Source organism: Aptenodytes patagonicus, chromosome 13, assembly GCF_965638725.1.
Source record: "Aptenodytes patagonicus chromosome 13, bAptPat1.pri.cur, whole genome shotgun sequence".
Lineage (NCBI taxonomy): Eukaryota > Metazoa > Chordata > Aves > Sphenisciformes > Spheniscidae > Aptenodytes > Aptenodytes patagonicus.
Window position 1 is genome coordinate 12,587,761 of NC_134961.1, and position 20,909 is coordinate 12,608,669.

Genomic DNA, 20,909 nt, shown 5'->3' on the forward strand with positions numbered 1-20,909 from the left:
GTTATTAAACCCATCAGTTTAAAGTGCAGGTTTGGCAAGTTCTACCATAACCCCTTTAGCTGGAAAATGGCATATGCAAAAGCAATGAGGATTTATGAGGCTTTGAGAGGAACATGAAGGAAACCCAACCAAAAGTGATACATTTTTTGTGGACTGTTATCCCTTTAAACAATACTTAATGCTGTTTAAATAAATGCAAGGTTGTGCTGCTACTGAGAGCTTGATTCTCAACACAAAGAGCAGTTGCTGCAGACAAGCGTGGCTATGGTTACAAAAATGAACACAAAAGTTAATGCAAAAAGTCATCTCAAAAAAAGTTTATTAGCATGATTAAAAACATGTGAAGAATGACAGTAAGAGAGAAAGTAACTTAGCATGGAAGAATATCCATTTCAACAGTTTATATTCAATACGGCTTGAACTGAATGGATAACTTTATTGCCAGGTTTCACTTGATTTCTTTAACAACAGTTCACATTGTATCAGCTTCACCATTATTAGGACTATTGCTTTTGTTTGGATCTGATCCCTGTTGCAGGTAAGTATAAAAAAATATCCCCCATTACTGCTGGACTGCAGAATGTATTGTTGGTTTAAGAGCTGGTAAAAAAGAAATTCGCAACTGAAGAGTCTGTTTAAAAAAACCACCTTTTTTTCCTAATCGCACTACAAAGAAATACATTAGTATTTTGGCCTTTAAATTTCTTACATGGTATTTATTTAGCATGGCAATCCCCGAATTCCCTCCCTTTAAGTAACCATAAATCAAACTCCTCTTTCAGAGGCTGCTTCTTGGGTTAGATTCTGGAGATTCACTTCATACACGCTTACACTGGCTTGAGGACGAAGACAGCATCATCTAGTACATAGTAGTCATTATACATATCACCTTCACATAGGTATGGCAGTCTGGTGAAAGCCTCTATGGCAAAACCAGCTTTACTGAAAACTTCTGGCAGGCTATTCACCTGTTCTTCCCAAGTGTGCCCTTTGATTTCCAACACTTCTGAGGGCTTTTCCCACTTGCCACCTACTGAGAAAACAAAACAGTTTGTTTAAATTATAAAGAAAACTTTATTGTGTTGTATTTTCTTACAGAAAGCATATTATACAGATTATATTCCATTCCGCTCCAAACAGGAGGTTGACAAGCCATTTGTAGAGCTGTTGCCAGATCAGTTCAAGTTTTTGCCTATTGTTCAGAAGCAGCTCCTTCTTAAGATTATCTTTTGTTACATTTTTAACTAGCAGTTCCAAGACTGGCTGAAAAGTTAACTTCCACTAGTGAGGCTGGTGTTCAGCAGACATGGACAGACAGACTATTTAATGAAGATCTTTTCCAGCATTATAAAATTCTTTCTTTATGCCCACTGTCTGGCCAAAGACGGCTTCAGGTAATTACAGTAAATAGAGCCAGCAAGTTGAAAATCATGATTTGCTGTGAAGCTTCCATCAGTAGACCACCACATTATAATGGATGGCTACAGAAGCTTTGAATCTCCGGTGGCCACCTGCTAGCTGATATGGTAAAGACTGCTTAGGGTCACATAAAATTAAGAAACTGAACACCTGTAGCGTGCTGGAAAACGTGTTGTCATTTGTTATATCCAATGAAATAATCTGAAGGATTATAGGTACAACTCTCAGAAGTTCAAAATTTAAAACTCTTCACTCATTTTCCAAGTAATGTCATCCACAAATAACAAACGGTTTCTGGTTTGGTCTGTACCTTTAACCAGTTTGCTAAATGCAGTAGTAAACACCCTTCTAACCAGGAAGTTCTAAATCTTGTGATTCAGAGAGTTCTTCAACTCCAAACATTTCCTAAGTTCCTCTTCCTTCAAGCAGAACCATTTGCAGAGAGACACAAGAAATGGCATCTATCCACAAATTAAAAGAAGTGCTAATGCTGGCATTTGACTGGATTCTGTACGGTGCTGGTAAGGCTTTTTTTTAAGCTTCTTATATTTTCCCATGTAATAGCTTCCCATGTAATAGCAGTTAAACAAGATTGAAAAGGTTGTGGTTATGATTTGCAGCATAGCTACAAAATTAGAGCAGTAAAAAGTTTTGCTGAGAATCAAGCTAGTTTCTGCTATCTTCATGCAACTTCCAAATTAAACAACTGTTAGCAAATGCTTTTTCTTCCGAAAGTCTGAAATGCTCCTGTAATCTACAATTTCTGGGTCAAATCCTACTGCACTTCTCTGCAAAGAATGCTCCAGCAGCAGCAGCATGGTTTCAGTGCAGCTGTGCTTGTTTGGGATGAGGGTTTGGGAAGTTTGGCAGACAGTATCTACATGAACTGAAGCCATGGAGTTCTGCTCTGCAAGGCCACCCAGAGCCCTAGAGTAAGGTAGAAAAGAGAAGTGGATCAACTGCAGAAGCACAAGCTACTGCCTTTCACCACACAGGGTGCGCAAGTACACCGACAACTTGTATTACTACAATCTTCAGACTGCTGTAGCTGCTATGGAACAGCTCTGATGTTGATCTGACACAGAAGTAGAGTTTCATTTTATTCCTGTAGAAGTCACAGACACTGAATCTGCTTGGATTTGGTCCATAAAATACTCAGCGAGAAAAATTATGAAGGGACAATGCTGATTGTCCACCGTGGACACGCTTATAAATTGTGTATCAGCAGTAGATTAAGAGACTTCAGTTTATTTTTCTTCTAATTTGTTATTTTCTAGGAAGTAGAAAAGGATGCTGTTAAGCTACTACCCTCATTTTCACTGCAATAATCCCAATTCCATTGTTCAAATAACTAAGCAGTTTATTTGAATATAATTAAATATATTAAAACAATATTTAAATTATGGATGTCAATAAGGCCTTAAAAAAAAATCTCCCACACCAGTCATATTAAACCATACATTTCAGTTCCTTAATTAGAATTCTCTTCTTTGATTAACCTTCCTGTTTTCTCTGCACACATTTTTAAATGTCAGAACTAACAAGCAGTATTATTATCCTTAGAAACCCAGAGTCAATATATGTGATGAAGTGGAAGAATGTCTAGGAACTACTACAAATTCTAATCAATGTTATGAAATTGCTAAACTACAAATGTCTCCATTTACAACATTTCCACTGCCTGCCATCAGGCTGCCTCACTTGACTCATCAGGAACAGTGGAGGAGAGAGAAACCCTTGCAGAACTACTCCACTGAGCATCTAGAGTTAAGTCACACGACACCCACCCCCCCACCGCCCCTTACCACCCCCCAAATCCCCAAAACACTCAGGACTAAATCCGAGGCAGGGGACTACATGAAGTATTCTTTTGGTCTTCTCCAGGACCAAAGGAGACATTCACATTATTTTAGACACATGAATCTTCTCCATACTTTTTCAGAAAAACAGAAAGCTAAGCACATCACCACATAGGTAAAACTGCTAAAGGAACACATGGGAAAGCTGTAGGAATTATCTAAAAGAAAAGGTTGCTTGAAACAACCTTAAAAATTTCAAGTTTGAAACATGGTTGGTTTTCCTCCTTTCCTCCCACCCTTTCTCAAATGAACCAGAAGTAGCTTATTTTCTTTTTAGATTGTGCCTTGCTTTTTAACTGTCCCTCACATTTCCAATTGTTTATTCTCAACAGGTGCTGCAGATACCTGCCAAGTCACTGTAACACAACCCAGATTTCAGGAAGCTGACTACTCCACGCACACTGTGTTCCTAACATGCACTTTCTCTGCCTCTGGATGCTCCTCCTCCTCACCTAACGTTCTATGGTTTCGCTTTTTAGCTAATGAACATGAGGATTTGTGTACTCCTGGATGCACAGATCATCAGAAGTACAAAGTACATTTATTATCAGAAAATAACATTTCACTTCAGATCAATGATCTGACTGTAGATGACAATGCTGTTTATATCTGTGGAATAGCATTTTCAAATTCACATTCACCCCGTTCTAAACAAACAGGAGATGGGACAGTACTAACGAAAACAGGTCAGTTGATCATTCCTTCTTAATGAAGCACCTTAAAAGAAATAAATTATCCTTCCTAAATACTCTCTTTATTTACACTTTCAAGAATGGCATTTAAGATAGAAATACCAACAAAACCGTTAGGAGTAGTATGACTATATTAAAATATTAATAGTAAAACCATGGAGGGATTCTACAAATAAGCATCTTAACCTCATTTGCTAATTAGACTGTTCTGTCATATGATGCAAATGACTCTAGAATTCTACAAAAGAAAGAAGTTTTGTACTCATGTTATCTAACCATACTCTACATCCTCTTACATAAAGACTTTAATGGCTATCAGAAAGGGAGTATCAACAGAAAAATGACAAGTAGAGAAACTGACATTTAGTGGAAGTACGTGCAGGAGAGTACAGGGTCTCAGAACTCGGGATTCACTGTGCCAACTTGAGAAAACAGTTTTGGTTCTGAACCTTTGTATCATTTGCCTTCTAGTTAAGAAAGTGATGAGACTTCATGAACTACATTTCAGTTTTACATGCCTAAAATAGAAAAAAACAACAGCTAGCTAGATTATTACTTTCCCTATACTCCTTCCTCTATCTAATTGCATTTCTGAACAAAAGCCTGTAAGGTTTATTCAGATATTCCTTTATGAAAGCAGAAAACTGGATGCTATTCTCTGTCTACCCCTAAAGGAAGGGTTCATAATAAAAAAACCCAAGTCTCCATTGCCCTTGCAAACATTCAGGGAAACAAAAGAAAAGTGATCTCACTAAGGAATTTAGACTGAAAATGAACCAGAAAATATTGATGGGTATAAGGTTTTTTAATTCCTCAGAGGAAGGGGGCTGAAATGCAAAATCTTAAGAAAATTATGTGAATCAGAAGAACCGTCCTTTATTCTAACACTCACTTTTAATAAAGGAGCAGAGAACCAGAACAGCAATGGAAAACTCATCTTCATGATCATCGCCTCATCCTTACTGTTTCTATACAGCACTACTGTATTCACATTCTTTGTAGTCTACAAGGTAGGCTCAAAGTGATTTTTCTGATTTTGTTCATTTTGTAAATCTAAGCAGTTTTAACATTTCCATAAGGAGAATAAAAAGACATTCCTAGATTCCATAACTTTTATGATTAAGTTTTAAAGAGGTGGTTGGTTGAAGTTCATATGCTGCACACATCTGCAAACTCTTGCGTGGCACATACCTGTACTCTCAATAGCAAACACATTTCCTTTTTTCAGTAAAGTTTCTAATAGAAAAAGTATCCTAAAGTTAAAATTATCCTGACAGTATTAATCAGCAAGTTGGAGATTATCTGTCAAGGCACACTCAAAAAGCAAAACTAGAAATTACCATCAGAAGTCATCAACTCTCTGGATTAGTTTCCAGTAAAAGTAAAATAATTTAAATTTAATGTCAAAGTATTTGTGAGCTGCAGTAAAGTTACTGCAGACTGACTTGACTTGTGTAATGAAATTCTATTCAGACATCATACATATACAGAAGAGAGGCCTTGGTAAACTTTAAAAGTGTCAGAGACTTGGAAGAAGTTTTATGCTTATAGGAAACAAACACATTAGAATGCACCTGGTTAAAAGTTACATAACTACTGGATTTTTTTTTTTTAAATCTAGAACAAAATTTGTGTTTAGTTAAAAACAAACGCCCAAAGCTGCAACTGGAATCTTTACATAATAATGAGACTTTGACATGAGAATGAGGACTTCACAGTCCTAAGTGGTATGATACGGTAAAATGGTTCCTTGCTGTAGTGATCACTGTCTAAGCATAAAGACAGGACAGTCTTTTTGATTTTTTTCTTTAAACTAGGTGAAGTAGTATAGTGGGAAAAATTAATCAAGCCTTCTTCAGGGGAAAAACTGATATCTGTGATGCCACTGGTTTATTTTTGAGAATTGGGTAGTGCTTCAGGCAGGTCCCACTGTACCCAAAGCAAAAATACTTGCAACATCTACTACCAGAAGCTGAAAAAGGCCTTATACGCTTGAAAACTTCCCTGATTTTTCCAATGGTATAAGCTGATCTAATGAAAGACTTTTATCTACAAATTGTTTGACGCTGTAAAAGGGCAACACTTTTAACTATTCTGTTACCTTAGCAGTTGGCTTCTCATCTTATGTTTTAATCGTTTTTTATTTTATTATCCCTCCCTCCAGTTAAAACCAAAGCTGCTAAAGAAAAGTGGGAATGAAGACCAAAGAACAGAGAACGGTGTATGTTACCACTTTGTTTGCTTTGTCTGTGATTCAGAGCTTTCTTTTTCTGTCTTTTTAAGTATATTGGGCATCAATGTTGTGATTAATTGATGATTCAGTTAAAGAGACATTCAGAGCTGTTAAGGCTTCACTTCAGATTTGTACAAAACTAGTTAATGATTTTACATTTAACTAATTTTAACTAATTAGTTAATTAATTTATTTTTAACGACTTGGATACAATCTATGTAAAAGCCATCTCTAATACACAGCTTCCTTTAGGTTTTAAGTAAATTTTGTTCAAACGTCTTCTGAAAATAACAGGTTTTGCTATTAATTTTTTGTTTGTTTAAATGATGCATTCAGGTAAGCCCTAATGTATTTAAAACAAGTCTATTAAGAATCTCTATCATTATGTATCCTTGAATAAAAATCAGAAGCCATACATTTAAATATCCATTAAAGAAGGTCTATATGTTAAAAGATGTAATATTAATGTAACTTAAAACCCTTCTGCCTGCCAAACTGTACATTCTTAAAGTATTTAGTAACATTCACAAAGACAAATACAGGGAAAAAAAATCAGAATTATAAAAGGTAGAAAAAGATGTTTCCCCCAACTTCAAATGTAGCACTGACCTAAAATATTTTAAATATTTTGCAGAAAATCAGTAGTGGACGAAGAATTTTTCAAGCAATTGCTCAAGAACTTCAAAAGCAGAGGTACGCTGATCACTGCCAACAGCCTGTAAGTATCTATCCACCAATACCTAAATTTATGGGGAAAAAGAGGAACTGACAATTTCTATTTCCTCTGGAAATAGACTTTTCTTTTTTAAAGTTGATAAAGGTCTAAAAAAAGTATTCTCACAACAGTCAAAGACGTTATAAAACGTTCTAAATGACCATACATATACAATTATATATATATGACAGTATATACCTTATAGAATGTATGTATATACATTTAAAAATGAAGCTTCCATAAATTTGTATTTTGCCAAGAAGAGGTCTCAACAAGTGGTTCTGGACTGTTTGGTAAAATGTATAGAGCTATTAAGAGTCCATTTTTGAAAAATATTTCTATTGTAGTTTCTCTTGCTCCCTTAGCCCAGGGCAGCTAGGGACAGAAATGTAACAAAACCGTTAGAAAAGCTCTACAACATTCTTACAGATATTTCCCCCTCCTTCAACTTACTAAGTATTTAAGTATAACTTAAACTAAGTATTCAACATCACTGGGTAAAGCCACACAACTTATTTCATCATTCCAAATTTATGCCAATAAGTCTTATATGACCATATGACAATAATTTTGCATATGCCATGTAAGTTACAAAAAAACCAACTTTAGAAGTTACATGTATTTGCAAGCAAAGAAAATGGCTTCAAAAATGTTGCTTCTCTTGAGAAACAGTGTAAATTCTTTCCTATTCTGAGCATGGACCGCACCACTTCAGAGATGCGAGGAGAAACCGAAAGAAACATAGAACAAAGTCAAACACTTCTCCTCTATACATTTTTACTTAATTTATTTCTATAGAGCCCCAATTGTTTTCCTCTGTAATTAACCCTTTAAAGACTTCAAGTCCTTGCTGACATGACCTGGTCCTTGGTTTGAGCATCAGATATGAACACAGTGAAAATAAGGGGTATGTTTTACTGCCTCTGTGCTCCCTGGAGATTAGGAAGAGTCAAGAGGAAAAGAAACATGTTTTGAATCCTGTAGATGCCACACGGTCAAAAGCAACTGGGTAAGTGGGGAGAAAGGAGTTTACTGAAACAGTAAAGGGAAGGAGTTTGCCTCAGAAAGGAAATTCTGCCTTTATAAACAAAAAGTTCACATCAGTAACAAAATATTTCTACATTTTTCCCCTAGGATGATTTGGAAGATGACACTGTTTATCAGAACAGATGAGCATGTGCGGCAGTTCAGATTTGTTCAATATTTCTCATGCAAGCAAAGGGGCAGATGAAGAAGCTAAAGCTTCTTCACAGACTTCCTTTGTTTTAAAGAGAGAGGAGGAAACCTTGCAGGGCAGTGTTCTTCAAGAGTATTTTCTAAACTGATCACCAAAACCACATGCATTGTACCTTACATCTGTGTTATATATTACTTCCATTTTCCATTCTGCAAGAATAAGAACCGTGGGAAAAGACTTCATCTTTCATAAGATAACTGCTAATGCTTCATAAAAGTTTCCTGTTTCAGTTTAGATTTAATTCTATGTCTTTTTTTTCTTTTTACCTGAATTTACATGTATTCCTTTTACATGAATTGAGCATTTGTGAAAGATGTATGATAATTGACAGCAACAGAAAATAAACTCGTTTCATAGGTGAAATTCTGGTTTTAGTCATGTTAACGTGATAGTTATTGATCTAACAGATATACAGATCAACAGTTACTGAGTCTTAACAACAGTGTAAACAGAGCAAAACCTATGTATTCTGTATACAGGCAAGCACAAAAACCAGACTATAAATGTATGTACTATCATGGTGAAGCTCAGCTGGGATGGGAGCCTCTTCCTAGCCTATTTAGGAAAGTAAAGTAGTGGTCACAGTGCGAAGGCTGCTCCTGCAATATTAAAATTCACTTGCTAGACAGACAACCCCCATCTTCCAGTCCTACCATCCAAAGTTAGGATTACCTGGAGCACCAAGTTTTGCCTTTACATGCCTGTTCAACATGGATTCAAGCATGAACACAGAAGTATACTACCTAGTCAAGGTAGTATACTTTTTATTTTTTAGAAGTACCTTTTTTTTTTTAGCAGTTACTACCTAATCAATTACAAAATCAGCACTTTTACAAGAGATCTGTTAGTATCAGGCATTCTCCCTACTAAAGAACAGCTGCATCTTTTATCATCATTTAAATAAAACAAGGCTTTGTTTAACAAATGAACTGGCATTTCTCACTTCAGTGAGATGAGAACTGACAACTGAGACAAAGCAAGGGCCCATCTAGCACAGTACTGTGTTTCCAGCTCAGTTTAGTACCAATTATTTCAGGAAGATGGAAAACACCTTTGTCTTCTTATCCCTGTCAATCAATCACAAGGACATTAACGTGTTCAACAAAAAAATTTCACAATCCCAGGCTACTAGTGTTTACTACTTCTGAAGTATGGTGTCTCTGACATTTTTATTTTAGAGAAACTTAAACCAGTCTAGTCATATATTATCTAATAATGCCTTTATATAAATATGATGTCTATATTAGGAAATACAAAGGATTTTTATATGACCCTATGGGATACCTATTAAAAATATAAAGTTATAATAATTGATGTTCTTATGTGACTAGTCTAATACCTTATGATTCTTCCGGCTTACTTGCCAAATTTAGACATGCGCAATAAGTGCATTACTTGTTGTTCTGTATGTTGAAAATAAAACTCTGAAAAGCCCCAGAAAGAATTTATGATTAAGCCACTTTGGACTCTAGGTGTCACTGTAATTCCAGAAACAGTAAGCACAGAAATGTATTTTACGTCCTCCTCCACCTTGCTTTGTTCTCTTAAAGCAAGCTTTATGTTATTCACATAGACAGTTTCCACAATTACCCTCCCATTACATTACATGTAATAACCCAAATATCTCATTTTGATTAAAATAATTTCTCCACTTCTGGAAACTGATCAAACACCTTACCTGCCTCATCGCTTCTCCAGTTGTTCCCCACTCTAAAATTCAAAAGTTTCTCTAGGTGGGTCCAAACTGGTTTTAATTAGCTGCTACAAGGAGTTACTTGAACCATGAAATGTTCTCCTCTTTGAACGTTCCAAGTATATTTTTTTTTGTTAAATGTAAAGCTTATGTACATATCTAACACTTTTTAAAATGCATCTTCTTGTAGAACAGCTGAATGAAAATACTGAAATTCTAAAGTCTTTTGTACATCATGAAGACAGCCTGGCAGTTCATTGTCTATTTCTTTAGACTACAGTTAAATAGATCTTAAGTGGGAAAGCTTCAGTGGAATGACAGTAACTTTTGTATGTGCTCACTTGCATTGTCTAAAGAAGTTTATATGGGCCCATATCCATGATAGTGGTAAACAGACAAACTGAAGATGTTTTTAAGTTTCAGAACATATTAAGGAAACAAAACTGCCTTAAGCAAAGTGACTAATCTGCTACAAGTCACCACAACAAACAAAAGTATGACTTTGGTTTACAAGACATCTTACAACAGATTTCAACTTTCAACAAGTAGGAATGACCAAGTTCAACAATCACAGAACAAGTTTCCAGTCCCTTGGGATTTATAAATTTAACACTCTCTTCTCCTCCCAGTATACTGTAGGAGATTAATGACGAAGGATATAAGTGGACTTAGAGTAGTTTCTTCCTTAATTTATCTACCTCCTGTTGAGCCAGGAAGTTGCATGTGGTCTGTCATGTGGTTACCCAACAACATGCAGAAACATAGACGCTGGGTGCAATAGCGATTGCAAAACACAATGGCACATAGTTTTGAAGGCACACAAACAAAAAAGGCACCCAAATAATTTCTCAATTTCTGCTTCTAATATGCCAACGAAAGACTAGAAAGACACTGCTGTTATTTGGAATTTTAAAGAATTTTTAAAAGAGGAAGCCATATTGTTCCACATTATAGGAACAATAAGTTGTAACCAAATATGCTTGAAATACTGTACAGATGCGTAAGTCAACCCCCCATCTCATTTAAGACACACTACTTCTCAGAATAGTTACAAAATTATATGCTCAAATACTGTATTTTAGCAATTCTTCATCTGATGGCTTTATTTTTTATACTTAAAACTTCCCCCTGCTCCCCCCCCTCCAGAAAAACACCACTAGCATATAAAAAGAGGAAAATAGATTCGATTAGATGCATTTGTGATTGCCAGAATGTTATGGTTATTAGTTCCGTATTTTCTGGGCATACGTGCCTTTCCACAGACAAGTCTTAATACTCAAGGAGAGCCAGTGTCCAAACGATGACTGATGAACACCAGTCTTCTGGAATTCAAACCACTTTTATGGGTGCTTCAACCTGAATCCACAATCATAGGCATGTAAAAAACACATTTCTAGTGTCTTTCGAAGTTTAGTCATAAGGACAGATTAATTTGAAAATCTCTCATGTATTTCTTTAAAATGCAACTAGGGGAAATAATGGAGTTTTGGCACTGAATTTTACTTTTTTATTCAAGTTACTAATACAATATAAATAGTGGTCGATACGTTGCATTAGTAGGGGTCTATATTTTACTTTGAGAGCTCATGCTGGAAAGTGAACGTTATCTCCCTATGAACTTTTAGGTGCGGTTCATCTGGAACACTTGAAACAGTTTGACCTGCACTGCTCTATTCAGCATTACAGACAGTTCTGATGGTTTTGCTCAATGGTCGCTAGAGACGACTGGGGTTACCTATATGACAGCAGCAGAGGGCCCTAATCAGAGATCAGTTTTCCCATGTTGCTCCAACACAGCTCAAATGTGGCAACCTGCAGAACAGGATATGTGATTTCAATATTTGAGCTTTTTGCTGGTGCCAACAACGTATGTTGGGGAATTAAGAAAACAGCTTACATCATGTGGCCTATTTACCTACGATTTCATACTTCTGAACATGTACCGTACAAGTTATTTGTAAAAATCAAATACATACACGCCAATTATTTATTAAACATTTAATTTGGGATACTATAACCTACAAACGTTTTCTTTACCTGCCTAAATAGCTATTAATCTGTGTACTTACCATTTTCCACATATGGGTGAAATGGCAGAACTAATGCTAGAATGACTCTGCCTCTAGTTGGCTCCAGTACACTTCTAATATCTTTTAATACAGTCAGTGGTTGATCACAGCGATCCAGCAAATTCAAACAGCTGATAACATCATACTGAAATCCTGTGTTTTGCCATTCATTTATACCAAGCACCCTACAAAGGGAAGGAGAAAGAGATACAGTCTGTTAAACAAACAGAAACCGAGTTCAGAGAGAACCACTGAAGACAAAAATTCCCTATAGATGTGTTGATAGTGCAGGTAAGGTCAGCCACCTAGGCAATGAGAAGAGACAGACATGATCCTTCTGGTCTTTTGGAAAAGAAAACTAAATCAACAATGGGCATGCTTATATACCCAGCCATACAAACCTTTATATTGCCTTATAATCATCAGGCAATAAAGGAGACAAAACCCAAACCCCTAGGTATTAAAAAAAATGTGTTGTCCTAGAATAAAACTGAAGATACTTCTCAAGGAACAACAAAGCTGAAATATGATTAATGGCCTGCTGCATTTTATCCACTCTGATTTACCAGTGTGCAAACCTGGATTGCAAAGTAGCTGTTACGTTTCCACTCAAAGACAGGTGAAGAAAAGAAATCCACAGTTCCTTCATTTTTTGGGTTGAAGTCTAGGGATATAGTGCCTGAAATACTAACCACTACTCAACAAGACTGGATCTGCTGCCTGCAAGAATCTCCAGGACCTGCAACAAGTGCATGAACAAAGTTCTGAAAGTGCTGAGGTTTTTGTTACTAAATATTATTCAATCTTAACAGCAGGAGCTAAGCATAGCAAGAGTAAAAGAATCTTTACACAGTCGTCTATACTGTGGGATTAGACAGACACAGATTATTGCAGTATCCCTATTACCAGGATTCAGTTTGCTTTCTCTGCAGTACCTGTGTCCTCCTCTTGCAATTTTGGACTGTTCATGTGAATTTCATCTTCCTGACTCTCTTGATTAAAGCAATCTATGCAAGCTATGAAGAAAGAGACTTCAAAATGGTTGTTGCCTATTTTGTCTTAACTGATAACAGGGAACATCTGCATAACAAAAGCACTAGTAACTGGGAACATCAGATGTGTTTGTTTTCCTGCTTTTGTACAGGTCAACCTTTTCCATAATGATCAAACAATAGAGGAATTGACTGAAAATACCGAACATTCATTAAGTATTACAAATAGATTACTTTTCTGTCTGATATAAAGGATGTAGGAAGTATTCAGTACAATACCTGTATTTCTTCTTCTGAAGCTGCCATATCATAGTTTCAGACAATTCAGTGGCATAGATTTCTTCAAAGTGAGGACTCATGACTTTAGTGACTTCTCCATCCCCAGCCCCTAAATCGAGAAGTCTGTGGGATTTCCATTCTGGATTTATTTTAAGCAGTCTTTGAAATTGTTCTGGGGAAAACACGAACATTGAGCCCCTTCCCAGCAGACTGAAATGTAAAAATGAGAAATGACCAATTTTGTACAAACTTTGACAGGAAGGACAATGAAGTAATTTAGAATGTGCTTTGGCAGCAACCAGTCACACATAATAGTAGACAAGGTCACTGCTTAGATAAATTTTAAATCCAGTTCAACTTCCCTTGCACTTGTCAGAGATCAAACACATAGCCACATGCAGTTACAGTGGTTAAGACTTCAGGAGGAATTTGATTAGGTAAGGAAGAGCTCATGGGGCGCAGCTCAAGAAAATGATCACATTAAAAAAAAAAAAAAAGGAGGGGGGAGAGAAAGAGAGGCAAAGATAAAGGCTGAACCTTATTTGTCACGTTTGCAGATTTGAATCTCTGCCACATACTTTAAAAAAAAGGATGAAATAGCAGAAGAAGTAAAATGGCTGCAGACACAGAAGTATGCACAATGAATGAGGAATAGGACGTGGAACTAGGAGGGAAGCCAGGGAACAGATTTAAAGAAAGGATGGGGGTAACACTGCTGGAGTGGCAAAAGAGATTTTTTTAACTGTATGTTACAATGGCTTGTGCTGCTATCTGCAGATCCTGCATTCAACATGAAGAACTGTGGAATAGAAAATAGGCAACTCATTAAGGAATTGGGTAGAGGTGACAGCTGGATTCCTTATGGATCAAGTCAATGCCATACCCGCCCGTAACTGTTTGAAGACTACATAGTGACAGATTTCAGCTGTCATAGCAGAATTCAGAAGATGAAAGAGTTTGGAAAACAAGCAGACGAAAAAGAACTGGTCAGTAATAGACTGAAGGTAGATAAATACTATTCTTTAAACTAATGTTGGATAGCAGGTTAAACTTAAAAGACAATGAACAGAAATCTTTTATGTTCAAGGGGGAAAAAAAGGTAAACAAAGATAAAAAGAATCAAAGAATAAAAAAAAGTGAAAAAGAGGTGGCCTAGGAAAGATTGACTGTACTAAAACCAACCAAACAAAAAGGATAGAGTATACAAAGTCATATAGAAGAAACTAAAGCAGGCTATTAAATGTATAAAAATAAACAGAATACAGCCAATTTAAGTATAGCCCCCTTGCAGCACACTTGTGTCAGTCCACACTGTATAATTGGCTCATAGCTATTATTCCCAACAGCACTATGAGGTGTTATTCAAAGCACTGGAGAGCCTTTGAAAAAAAATGGAAGTGAAAGGGAGAAGAGGAGACCAAAGGAACCTTTATATAAAGCTACAAGTAACTAAGAACACCACAGGGAAGCTCATAAAGTCATCTGGTTAGAAAATAAGGAAAAAGATTATTTTTCTAGCCTTAGTAGACAGCTACTATCCTCATACGAGACTGTGCAGAAGTATGTAGTAGGTGCAGAGGTGGGGTTGGTGGAAAAATCAGGTAAATGTAACAAAATGCACTCTTCATAAGGTCAAAACTGATAAGCTGTTGAACATATGTCTGAATGGGATGACATAAGCACAAAAAGGCACTGACTTTTTTTGAAAAAATACTAAAGCACCCATGAACAGCTAAATTCCCCTGCAGCCACAGAAGAGACTGATGCAATAAGATAAGGATAATACTGTTTTATAAACGTCTCTTTTCCTGCCTTCCTGATGTTTCATCAGTCAAACACACTACATCAGCAGTTACCTGTTGAAGTACAGCTTACACACAAATTGAGGTGAAATTAAGTTTTAAATAAGAGAAAGGACAGAATTTGTTTCTGTCAGAAACATTATTCAGGACAGAATAATGTTTGACATTAGCATTGCCAGACACAACACTCCACGAACTTCTGCACCGTTTAGAAATCAGCCTAGGTTTGCAGTGGGTATGCACACACCCTCTACTAGAAAAAGTTTTAGATGCAATACAGAACTGACTGGATACAGCTACCTGCAACAAGGACAATCACAACAGTAACTGATATAGATATAGCAGCAGGTAAAGTAACGGGCAAGGGGAGGGGGGGATGAAAGCAGAGGGAAGAGGGATACATTGTCTAACACAAAGAGAACACTCTCTTATTCAGAAGGCAATTAATACAAGTAATGGCTATAAAATACAATTAGAGTCCTCTGACTATCTCTTATTAATTGCTATTATCTCCCATGTCCCCCGCCCATACTGGAAATGGTGTTCTTCAATTAAGAGGGTTGGGTGTGAAGAGCGCAGTAGGGCATTTCAGATCTGTTAGACTGGCAAAAAGAAAACTAAAAATTTAAGAAAAGCTGACAGCTCAAGGGGTAGGACTGAACACTTGAAAACTCTAAATCCATACTGTGTTAGTTGACCTAAGATTGTTTTTTCACTTACCCATTGATAGATGTTCTAGACATAAAGAGGCTAAAAATTGAGGACACAAAAGAGTGATAGAGCTGGATAAACAGCCAGCCTGATTTCTCAATGCTGTTGTTTAAGAAGATCTGTGTTCCTTGGTCAAGGTAACTCTGGACAAAAATAGGCTGAAGGGATTCAGACAACTGTTCTGTGTTGCAGACATACCACTAGAGAAAGAGATAAAGGATCATTAAAAAGTTCAGCAATATAAAACCAGAAGTAGTTAAAAAAAATTGAATACACAGAAGGCTATTATCAATTTCTGTAAATATAAAAATTTAGTTTTTCCTACCGACTTTTCAACAAGCTTCAGGATTAATTTAACTTAGATTTGAATTGTAATCAAGTGAGGACCGATTACTTCCTAAGAAGTAATGCTTTTATTTTTTGTCTTAATCATTACCCTGTACTTTGAAGAATTTTACAAAGTAACTTCCCTAGAAAGCAAGTGTGTACCAGTACAAGCAGGTCCGCAAGTCTTTTGAAACAATTACATCCATGAAGCTGCCTCCCAACATCTTTACTAAACAAAGGAGCAGGTTCCCACATCTAGAAGTCATCACTATCAGCTGAAAGGCAGTTCTATACTTTTATATTACTAAAATAAAAAGCCCAAGCTAAAATGGGCCAATAATTCCTTTCGCCTTGTGTTACCTGGTAAAAGCCACTCCTGTACAAACTAAACTAACTCTGATATGCAAGCTATTGTTCAATTAATTGTGAAGAAAAAGGATGCTACTTTTTGATATCAAATCTAGCTGGAAAAGTAATAAACCATACAATATCCTAATATTTTACTATCCACGTGTAAGGCATATCTAAACTCCTTCTTTAACACCTGCTTTACATTATTTTAAATGCAAAACTTGTGCAAAACAAGGCAAACATATAGAAATTCTGAAATTTTAGGACCCTCATGGCCAGCTTCTGCACCTCCAGCAAATGCCTCTAATGCTGCAGCATTCTGGAATGTCAGCACTGATAATAAAATTCAAAAGGTTGTTCATTGCTAGGTTGCAACGCCAAGCTAAAAAGCCCCTCCACTCAATATGCAGAAGTTACAAAAAAAGTTTTAAATGGAGCATTAAGAACATCACTATTATTTTTCACTCTCCTACGCTTATGCAGTTATTGTCAGCCCTTCTCATAGAATCTCTAATGCCATTGTGTCTGTTTTCTAATATCAAGAATTATTCCCTACAGCTAACACTCTCTTATCTCCCCCTTAGATCTTGCAGTAATGTTCCATAATCTGGCTGCATGTGTTTATTGTGCAGATAGGGAGTTATAAGTATCTTAAAGAGAAACGGGGAGTTTTAACAGACTCTTGTAAAAATGCGTGTAGAAGGACAGCAAATGGTGAGCTGGGGTAACTCCCCAACGATTTAACACCTAAGATTGTGTCTACAGCCATACTATGCAAAATGTATGCTCATATCCTGATCCCTTCACATTGCTGTACCTTGTTGGGAGAGGAACAGTCACTTAACACTTGTTTACACAGTGTTCAGCACAATGGGACTTCCAGTCACTACTGTAATACAAATAATAACAGGACAGGATTCTTATTCCAGTGTCCTGCTGCTTCACAATAATAGTGCCAGCAAGCAGAGGGGAGTAGACAGCTGCACCAAGATCATTATGCCAGATTCATAAACAGGGGCTCCATCAAACACTGACCCAAAGTAGCAACGGATGTCAAGACCCTTCAGCCAAGGAGCGAACATATGCCTGCTCAGGTTTACTTTGAAAACCACTTCCATAATGGGGACATTTCTGGCAGAATCAGGCTCTCAACTGTACTTTCAAACACACTTGTAGGTAGCACAAATAAGTGATCCTTTCCTCTAAAAACCAGATTTTGAGCAAGTCTGTACCACATGATGGAGCCTGGCACAGGGATCCCCGAGACCGCTGATTTACCAGTTTAGGTCTTTTCTCACTGCAGCACAGTGCTACTTGAATGAATCAGCATAGACCAGTGATTCCCAAAAGGAATCCTTAGCAAGTTGTGAAAAACCACTAAAGCAGCAGCCTGTGTACTTTGTCCATCCATCTTCAGAAGCCAATTTCAAGAGCCTGGCAGAAGCAAACAATCCCCTGGAGCTGAGGAGCAGGCTGGGATATGCGTCAGGTACATTCACGAGGCTGCTGCCCAGCTACACTGGACAGGTTTGGAGTGGCTCAGGTGATCTGCCTTGTGTTGCCATTTTCAGTCCAGAAGAAAATGTATCCAACTATCAAAGCTTTGGGAAACACAGGTTTTGTTCCATAAGCGATATGACTACATATGTGCTGTACCTGAGCTCATAAACCTTGGTTCTGCACTGAACTCTGTCACTTGTAGTTCCAGGATCTGACCATGGAAACCAACAGACCCACAATTCTTGTCTTTAAGACTTCTAAATATTGATATATATTGACATCACCATTGGCAGGACGATGATGGTGACAACTGTGAAAAGAGAAGCTTGTTTCCAGAAATTAGGCGTTGTTTACAGATCTCCTCTAATTTCTTCTTCATGGTTAATCTTGCCAATAAGGTTATTGGCAACTACCTATATAACACTAGTGAATAATAGAAATGATAGCAAACTATAAGAAGAAAAAGAAGAAAAAGCAACACAGGAAAAAAACAATCCAAATTTCAAATAACAAAAGTGGTGAAAGACAGCTTAATTATGGAACTATTTCCTCAGAACAAACTGCTTTTGTTTTCCTCCTTGTACAATATATGAAGAGCCCTTTTCAGGCCACTAGTTTCATGACAGAAAGTGTATCAATCTCTTAGAGCACAGTAGTAGAAAAACTACAGCACAGAAATCTGAAAAGATATGTTAAGACCTTTGTTATAATAAAAATTATTATTATTGACAACTCTTGCCTAATATTAGTGAAAGGAAGAAAATGTTCTTTTAGCTAACTTATGTAAAACTAATGAAGTCAGTAAAACTGCAGAGAGTGAAAGCGCCCGGGGCCTCAACATGCAATCCTTACTTATGAGTAAACCCACAAACTCAGTAATCATAAATCTTACTAAACTTACTAAATAATCAATACTTTAGGTTTAAAATCTAGATCCAATAAATTAGAAATGGAGAGTATCCACTGCAGACCATCTACCTGTGAATGACAAAACACATTTCCTTGGTTGACTTGTCTTTCTAGTACAGTTTTTAACACCACAAAAGACTTTCAGATTTTCTTTGTTCACCAGAAGGAAATTATTTCTGTAAATCTAAATTCTGCTCCTCTTTGTCACCCTACTTATGTACTGAATGATCCAAACAGCAGACCATATTCATTAAACCCCAGTAATACATTCACTCAGTAGCAAGATTCTGGGCGTCAGCGCCCACCCAGAGCACTCCAGTAATGGATCAGTTTGAAGAATTATGATGCATAATTATGTTCTTCCTTTGTACAGCAGTCCTCAAGTATTTATGCCACGGCTTCTTCACTAGGTCAGCTCTGTATATTTTACTTAGAATAACTCAGTATCTTCCTTCAGCACTAAGAGTTTTTATTAGCCCTTCTGAACTCCTGTCAGATTTTCAGTAGCATTTTGGTGAAATGTAGTGCAGATCCAAACGTATTCCAAATGCAATCATATCACATAACCGCTGCATAGCAAGGGTATAGTCCCTAACTTCTCCACAAAGTACCGATCCACGTGCCTACACTGCCCAAATATAGCACTAACCTTTTATTGCAGTCATACCACATTGCAAACTCATTTCTAGTTTGCCATCTACTGCTGTTCCAAGGCCTCTGTGAGCTTCGCGGTTTCCCAGTTGCTCACTTTTTTTATTTTCCTCTAGATACACCAATATTAATTAAAACAACTCTGTGATTACACACCCACCCCATTCACCACCACCTGCAAACTTCATTCAAGCGGCGTTTACTCACAGCTCACCAGGAAAAACGCCAAGACGGAGGTTTAAATCTCTTAGGAGCGGCTCTGACACCCAGCCCGATGCATTATCGGTCTCGGGACATCGCGCTGGCTCCCTATCCCGGCGTTACCGCCGGACTCGCTCCGACGACTCTCCCGGGGCGAACACCCAAGCCCGCGGCACGCTTCGCCGGCACCCAGCCCCGACGACGTTCCCCCTGCGGCTCCTCAGCCCCAGTACCTCACCTTACGTCCCCAGCGGGCTCCCGGGCGCATTTCACACGGAGGGCACACGTCAACTTTCTCACCGGGAGGACCGAGATGCTCCCTCTCTTTGTCTGGCGGTGCCCGGCCCGGTGCCCCCCTCAGCCCGCACCAGGGTCCCCCGCTCCCCCCCCCCCCCCCGCGGCGGCCGGTACCTCAGGGTGCCCCGGCGGACGAGGATCCCCCCCCGTCCGCTGCCCCCGGCGGAGCTCCCCGGCTTCCCCGCGCGCCGGCTTCCCGGTGGGCGACGGGAGGCAGAGAAGGAGGCCCCTGTGCCTGCCGGCGCCGGGGAGCCCCCCGCCCAGCCCGGCCCCGCCGGGCACGGGGAGGGAAGGCGGGGTGGGGGAGGGGAGGGGCGGGAAGGGCGGCTGCCTCTGGGGCTGTACCTGGTGGTTCTCCCTGGCGCCCGGGGCTGGCTGGCTGTGGCTGCCCATCATGTTCACGTAGAGGGACCTGGATAAAGGGCTCCTCAGGTACCTGGCAGGGCCAGACCACATCCTCCTCCTCAGCACCCACAGAAACAGGGTGTAGCAGCCCAGCCAGCCCAGCCACAGTCTCATCGGGGGAAGGGGCGCGGAGTCACCCCCTCCCGCTGCCGCCGCCTCCCCTCTCCATGGCAGCGGCGGCGCCGGCAGCACGCAACTCGCCCGGCTCGGCTCGGCTCCCCTCCGGGGCCCGCACACACGCTCAGGGCGGAACGCGCGGCGCCGCGGCAGCGAGGGCCGGCCGGACGGCTTCGCTGTGACACGCCGGGGCCTGGCGCGCACCCGCTCCCTCCCTTTCTCTCGCCAATCACAGGGCGGGCGGGGCCGTGGCGCGGCACGGGCCGCCCCGCGGGGCGCTGCTTTCAAAGCGGAGCGGGGCAGGATGGCGGCGGCCCGTCCGTACCCCTCCTTCCTCCCCGCTCCGCTCCCCGGCGGCAGCAGCGGGCGGCCAGCTGCCCCCCCCCCCCCGGGGGGGCTCCCGCCGGCTCTCTCCTGCGCGCACGTGCTTGGCACCGCCTTGTCACCTGG

At 39.1% G+C, this 20,909-nt stretch overlaps 2 protein-coding genes across 2 annotated transcripts; one reads left to right on the plus strand and one right to left on the minus strand.

The window, feature by feature from the left end:
• Positions 1-302: 302 nt before the first annotated feature.
• On the minus strand, positions 303-20,560 carry METTL9 (methyltransferase 9, His-X-His N1(pi)-histidine). Its single transcript, XM_076351116.1, has 5 exons — positions 20,283-20,560; positions 15,711-15,901; positions 13,189-13,398; positions 11,918-12,102; positions 303-1,033 (listed from the first exon to the last, which is right to left on the minus strand). Exons 1-5 carry the CDS (start codon positions 20,454-20,456, stop codon positions 828-830), a joined length of 966 nt encoding a protein of 321 aa, XP_076207231.1. The 5' UTR covers positions 20,457-20,560; the 3' UTR covers positions 303-827.
• On the plus strand, positions 1,874-8,642 carry IGSF6 (immunoglobulin superfamily member 6). Its single transcript, XM_076351117.1, has 6 exons — positions 1,874-1,940; positions 3,611-3,964; positions 4,874-4,980; positions 6,135-6,191; positions 6,838-6,921; positions 8,053-8,642. Exons 1-6 carry the CDS (start codon positions 1,874-1,876, stop codon positions 8,089-8,091), a joined length of 708 nt encoding a protein of 235 aa, XP_076207232.1. The 3' UTR covers positions 8,092-8,642.
• Positions 20,561-20,909: the final 349 nt, after the last annotated feature.